This window comes from Tetrao urogallus (assembly GCF_951394365.1).
Source record: "Tetrao urogallus genome assembly, chromosome: 20".
NCBI lineage: Eukaryota > Metazoa > Chordata > Aves > Galliformes > Phasianidae > Tetrao > Tetrao urogallus.
Window position 1 is genome coordinate 9,777,445 of NC_136833.1, and position 6,076 is coordinate 9,783,520.

The 6,076-nt window shown below is 56.9% G+C and overlaps 1 protein-coding gene across 1 annotated transcript in view; it reads left to right on the top strand.

The window, feature by feature from the left end:
* The window catches only part of RAP1GAP2 (RAP1 GTPase activating protein 2), a gene marked incomplete at both ends in the record, with an annotated part of 49,070 nt that extends 43,219 nt beyond the window's left edge, over positions 1-5,851 (top strand). The window contains 8 exons of the mRNA XM_079545326.1: positions 35-169; positions 2,012-2,149; positions 2,284-2,402; positions 2,651-2,764; positions 3,226-3,343; positions 3,691-3,817; positions 4,763-4,842; positions 5,804-5,851. Coding sequence (XP_079401452.1) covers positions 35-169; positions 2,012-2,149; positions 2,284-2,402; positions 2,651-2,764; positions 3,226-3,343; positions 3,691-3,817; positions 4,763-4,842; positions 5,804-5,851 — 879 coding nt within the window. The remainder of the gene's footprint in view (positions 1-34; positions 170-2,011; positions 2,150-2,283; positions 2,403-2,650; positions 2,765-3,225; positions 3,344-3,690; positions 3,818-4,762; positions 4,843-5,803) is intronic.
* Positions 5,852-6,076: the final 225 nt, after the last annotated feature.

The following is a 6,076-nucleotide window of genomic DNA, read 5'->3' on the forward strand; positions in this document are numbered from 1 at the left end:
AGGCTGTCCTGCTGAGCCTGGTGTCATTCCCCAGGACCGGACACGTGCTGCCCTGCTGGACAACCTTCATGATGAGCTCCACGGGCACACACAGACCATGCTGGGGATGGGGCCTGAGGAGGACAAGCTGGAGAACGGAGGACACGGGGGCTTCCTGGAGTCTTTCAAGGTAAACCTCAGTCCCTCCCCAGCAGGAAAGTTAACGTGTACTGAGGGCTGGAAGGTGTCTTTGTGGAAGGTGCAGAAGGGGTTCTGGGCATGAGTGGCCCTGAAGGCAGAGGAAGGTCGCCATGTTGCTGGCCTCATGCTGTGGGGGTGAGTGTAGGCTCAGCTGCATCCTGTTGGGGCACAAGATGCAGAAATTGAGGCACGATGCAGCTGTCCTACGTCATACCACGATCTGAGGCGCTGATTGTTCTCTCTGCGCTGTGGCACACGGAGAGCAGACGCGGCTTTTGGGCTTGCAGGGTGCGCTGGGCCGTGTGGTGCGCCCGGCAGGTGGAGCTGGCATCGTCCTGCCCCGCCGCCTCGGGGCCGCGCTGCTGGGCTGTGTGCTGGCATACCTCCTGCGCTGTGCGCTCTGAGCACCGTGGGGCTGGAGCAGGGTGGGATGTTCTTCTGCTGGTTGCATCACACCGACAAGCTCTCGGCCCCTTCCTCCTGTTGGCTCTGTGGGCACTCAGCTGGCAGGGCGTGGTAGGGGATGTGCCGTGCATGGAGCGCTGTGCCGGGGTGCTGGCAGTGCCAGGAGGAGATCCTCCTGCCCACACACTGCCAGAGCTGGCAGCGGAGCGACCTGCTGCTCCCACCCACAGACACCGTCAGTTTGTACAAGTTGCTGATCCCAATAAATCCAGTCTGATGGATGCTTGCTTGCAGCTCGTTACTCAAGGGGCAGGAGGGGACACTGTGGTCCCTGTGCGGTTCGGTGCTGCAGGGTGCGGGTTGGTATTGAGGGGTTTTACACGGGGCTGAAGCTGGCAGCAGAGCGGTGCCTATCCATCGTGGATGCGGTGTTGGAAGCCTTCAAAAACACGGCCTTTGGAGGCTTGTTTCCTCTGACACCTCTGTGTCCTGAGCTGTGCTTAAATGGTCTGGAGGAGGACATAGCCGTGGCCTGCTGGGTAGCATAGCAGAAATTCAGGAGGCAATAGCTGCAAAGGGAAACTTTCCTGTAATTGGCACACCAGTATCACAGTCCAGTTTGGGCTCTGGTTGCTATGGTTATCACAGTAATTAAAATAAGTGTACAGATTTTTTTAACTTGCGCATTTCTCTGCTGCTCTTCATGGTGTGTGCCAGACTTCCAAAAGATCTCGTGGTCTTATTTGTGAGTGCCTGGGACAACAACTGAAGGAAGGCTTTAAAAATAGCTCGAGTCCTGTTCAAGCATCCAAAATGGGTGTTCAGATTCGCAAAAGGTCTCTGCCTCCCGCATGCACAGCTCTGGTTCCAACAGTTTGAGTCAAAACACGTTAAAGTCATCGTCAGCCCCCACGTGTTCAGTTCCTGCTCAGAGATGGCACCTTTGCTTCTTTCTCTGCACCCCTGGACCGCCCTGCAGGGGCTGCACAGCCCTCTGCGCTCCCTCCCTGTATCCCACTGTCATCAGGATGGCCCCATGCTGCCAGAGCGGAGGGCACCGCAGCCCCTTCATTGTGCAGAGCCGGAGCGGTGCTCGAGCTCCGAGGGTCTGCTCCTTCCTAGGAAGCAGTGTGCACTGGAAGTGGCACAAACGTCTCAGGGCAGCTGGCAGCAGGCTACGGGTTGCTGTGCGCTGCATGGGAACTGTCAGCCGTGCAGGGGCAGGAGGGGCGGAGGGGGCTCCTCGCAGAGCCTTCCTGCAAACCCAGGGAGCGGTGCTGGGTGTGTGGTTGGATGCTGCCCTACGGCTGGGCTGCGCTGTTGCTCCTTGGGGGTTCTACAGGGAGGGCCCTGGGTCTCTGGGGCTTTGGGTGGCAGTGGTGCTGGAGTGTTGGTGACTGCTGTCTCCTGTCCCTCGTGGCCACAGAGAGCCATCCGCGTGCGCAGCCACTCCATGGAGACAATGGTGGGCAGCCAGAGGAAGCAGCATGGCGGCGGCATCCCGGGCAGCCTGAGCGGGGGCATCGCGCACAACAGCAGCGAGGTGACCAAGACCACCTTCTCGGTTAGTGCAGCCCCGTGGCCTTCTGTCCCACTGTCTGTGTGTGTGTCCACTCCCTCCCATGCCGGCAGGGTGCTGTAGGAGTTTCTCAGATGGCGCTGTGCGCTCCTCGAGCTCGGGCTGTGTGGTTCTTTCAGCCCCCGGTCTCGGCAGCCGCGGCCAAGAACCAGTCGAGGAGTCCCATCAAGCGCCGCTCGGGGCTGTTCCCACGCCTGCACACAGGGTTGGAGAGCCAGGCAGACAGCAGGGCACGATGGTAAGCGTGACATTCTCGGTGCTGAGGAGCCCTGCAGTGTGGCTGTGGTGCCAGAACCTCCCTGTTCTGCATTAGGGCTGTTTCTGCCATGTTCGAGGCTGGGGTGTCTCGGATCCTTTCCCTCTGACTTAAATTGAAGATATAGTATTCAAAGAGCATCTGTTACTCTGAGTTTTGGCACATGGTGCTAGAAGTATAATTTGACCATTCGTTTTAAGTCTCCCCACACAGCCTTTTTGTGCCCTCAGTGACAGTATTTCTGGAGCACAGAAGACACCAGATGTTGGACATTCATCCCAGGAGATGAAATCTGAGACCTCATCCAACCCCAGCTCCCCTGAAATATGCCCCAACAAAGACAGGTGAGCAGCACAGAACCAAACTGCCGCAGTCCCTACAACCAACACCCAGAGAACCAGGGGCCGTCAAAAATAACATCTCCAGATTCTACTGTGAATAAGTTGGATAAGTACTGTGAATAAGTTGAGGAAGTAAAATAGAGGTTCTGGTGATTCACGCGCACTACTCTACTCTTTTATCATCTGAAAATAGCCATCTTTAGAAAAGAGCAGCAGCAAGGAGCAACTTGGCAGGAGTTTCCAAACCCTGCAGGTTGGGGCAGGCGCATGGAGTGAGCTCCCCGTGCATGTTCCCACAGCTACCAGATCCTGTGTTCCTCCTTTGGAGGGGAATGCTCCCAGCCGTGCCCCGACTCTGTCCCATGGTGGCTACTCTGTGCCCAGCAGAGCTCATCCCACAGTGCTCAGCTCGGTGCTCGGTGCAGTGACCGCACGCTTTACTTAAGTGTCTCGTCACCCCCTAGGCCCTTTGTCAAGCTGAAGGAGAACGGCCGGTCCAACATCTCGCGCTCCTCCTCGAGCACCAGCAGCTTCAGCAGCACGGCGGGGGAGAGTGAGACACTGGAGGAGTACGACAGCGTGGTAGGAACCCAGTTCTGTGCTGCAGCTCTGGGGGGGGTCTGCTTCAAGTCTGGGGGCTCCTCGGGGGGGATGCCACAGCCTCGTGCCCCTGTATGATCCCGGTGGGTGCTGGTGTCATCCCAGCAGGGCGGAGGGAAGTGCGTGTGTCCACTTGGGTTGGCTCCTGTGGGATTTATTGAACAACCCTGAAGGATGAAGGTTGCTGTTCCGTGCTGAGCCATGCTGTGCCACGTTTTGCTGTTCTGTGCCATGCTGTGCTGCAGAGTGCAGCTCTGCTGGGCATGCTCAGAGCGCCGGGTAGCAGCTCGCTACAGGGAGTGGAGTTGTGTCCCACTCTATCTGTGCAGGGCAGCCAGCCATCCACAGCATCGCCCTTCAAGCAGGACGTGTTCATCTACAGCGCATCGCCCGGCAGTGATAGCCCGAGCGTGGGGGCCGCGGCCACCCCAGTCATCATGAGCCGGAGCCCCACAGGTGGGTTCTGGGGCAGCCTGGTGTGGGAGCAGCTATGGGAGAGGCAGTGAGGCTGCAGGATGTGGGGCCCCAACTGTGAGCAGCTCGCCCAGCTCACCCATACTGCAGCACGGAGCTCTAAACCAGCACAGGGAGGCTTCTAGGACTCTCCTGATGGACATTTGCGGTAGCCTTGGAAACTCGCTGTCTCCAAGGAATGAGTTGTGACTCAGGAGTTCTTTAGTAACCAAGCAGCTCTCCTTGAGCCTGGCTCTATTACCCCTCCTGCTAACCAACTCTGCACTAATTCCATCCATTGGAGCCAATTAGCAAAGTGAGGTACGAGTCAACGCGAGCCAGACAGGCAGAGCGGGCGCCCGCCCCTCACCACGCAGCGCAGCAGTTTCCCCGTGCGCTGTGGTCCTGCTGGAAGGAGCCAGGATTCAAATGAAAGCACACATTAGGAACTCGGAAGCTCTTTGCAGAACAGCCAGAGAGCTACAAATCCACCAGTAACAGCTTGGTAATTGGGAGCAGCTTGATAATTGGGAGCAGCTCCGGAAAAGAGCTGGAAGTGCAGCCTGGCTCTCTTTCCTTGGTATCAGCACCTCAAGTCCTTCTTGTTTTATTAGCAATTTTCAGAATGAACAAAACAGCGTTTTTAATGCTTAAAGTGTTTATTTTGCATTTTCCTGCCAAAAGCACTGAAATCCATACTTACATAGATCAGTCATTTGCTGCAGCCTTTTCAGTGGCATTTCCAGTAGAAACACTCTGAGATGTAATTAAGCCTCAATTTATTCCATCAAAAACACTTAATGTACAGATTTTGCCAAACGTTCAGTCAAGATAGACTAAATATTGGTAACGTTGGTGACAAAATATTAAAGTTCCTGGCTGCTGCCTGATTCAGCAACCGGTTTGCTCGTGGGTTATTACTTCGCTTTGCTTTTCTCCACCCTCCAGCAGATATAAAGAACAGAAACTCCCCGAGGTCAAACCTGAAGTTCCGCTTCGATAAGCTCAGCCACGGCAGCTCCAGCACGGTACGCAGCGTGGGGACGCCCTGCAGGCACAGCGCGGGGCTGCGGGGCAGTGCTGCTGTGTGTCGCTGTGCCTTTGTCTGCAATCCAACCTGAATTCTGGTTTCTCGTTTAGAGTCACTAGCAGGAAAAAAGGAAGTCGAGAACTTTTCAGCGGTGAGTATTTGTAACACTGTTGTGTGACATGATTCATCTCATCTCAGGTCCAATGCATATCCTTTAACGACAGCACGCAGCGACCAATTGCAGCATTTATTATTAAATGCGTGGTCAGTACCAGATCTGTGGGCATCCTAAATGCTTTTGTAAGGTGAGGGCAGCACTGAGCGAGAAAGACGGTAGTGATCAATGACCAATGATGGTCGGTGCCCATCAGTGCCACGATGTAGTGCTGCATTTTCTTTCTCTGTTTCTTGAGTATTTCTGACACTTTTCTCTCTCTCTCTCTCTTTTTTTTTTTTTTTTTCCCCAGAGGATTTTTGTTTCAGCAAAGGGAAAACTTCACCTCCCCGTGGGAACGCACACACCTCACACTCCAGCACGGTGCCCTCCCCGCTGCAGCCGACCCTGTGCCCGCCAGAGGACATCACCTCCCTCCCGGCCCCAGCAGTCCTAGCCCTCCCCGTGCCCCCCTGCCTCCCCTACGGCCCCAGCAGGCTGCGGGCAGGGAGCTGGGGGGGCACCGGAGAGGTTTGAAGTGTCCCTCAGGTGCTTGCACCGTCCATGCACACACACACCTGGGAGTTTTTTTCCCCTTGGCAGGCACAGGCAGCTCTGGTTCTCTGCTTTTGGAGCTGGTGCGGCAGTGCTGTGGGACCGGGGCTCACGCGCTGCCCCTGCTGACCCCACCCCCAGCTCTTGGGCTGCAAAATACCTGGGGCCGCGCAGCCCCGCGCTCCCCGGGTGCTGGCACGCGGTGCCATCTGCCTTCTCTGCGTGGCCCGAGTGCTTCTTCCCTGCCCAGAACTCCAGCATGGGCCCGGGACAGACCGAAGCCAAAGCTGCGGTGTAACCGAATCCCAGACTGGTGCTCGGAGCACTGAGCCTGCGGGATCTGCCTCGTCCCGGGGCTGCTCCATCCGCCGGTGGCCGGGACGGCATTGGGCTGCTCCGCCCTTTGCAGCATCAGCCCCCGCCTCTGAGCGCGCGTCCGTTCACTTCGAAAGAGGGCGGTTACGGCTGTGCAAGGTGACACCTCCCCGTGCCGCTCTGCATAAGATGCTCCTGCCCGCACAGA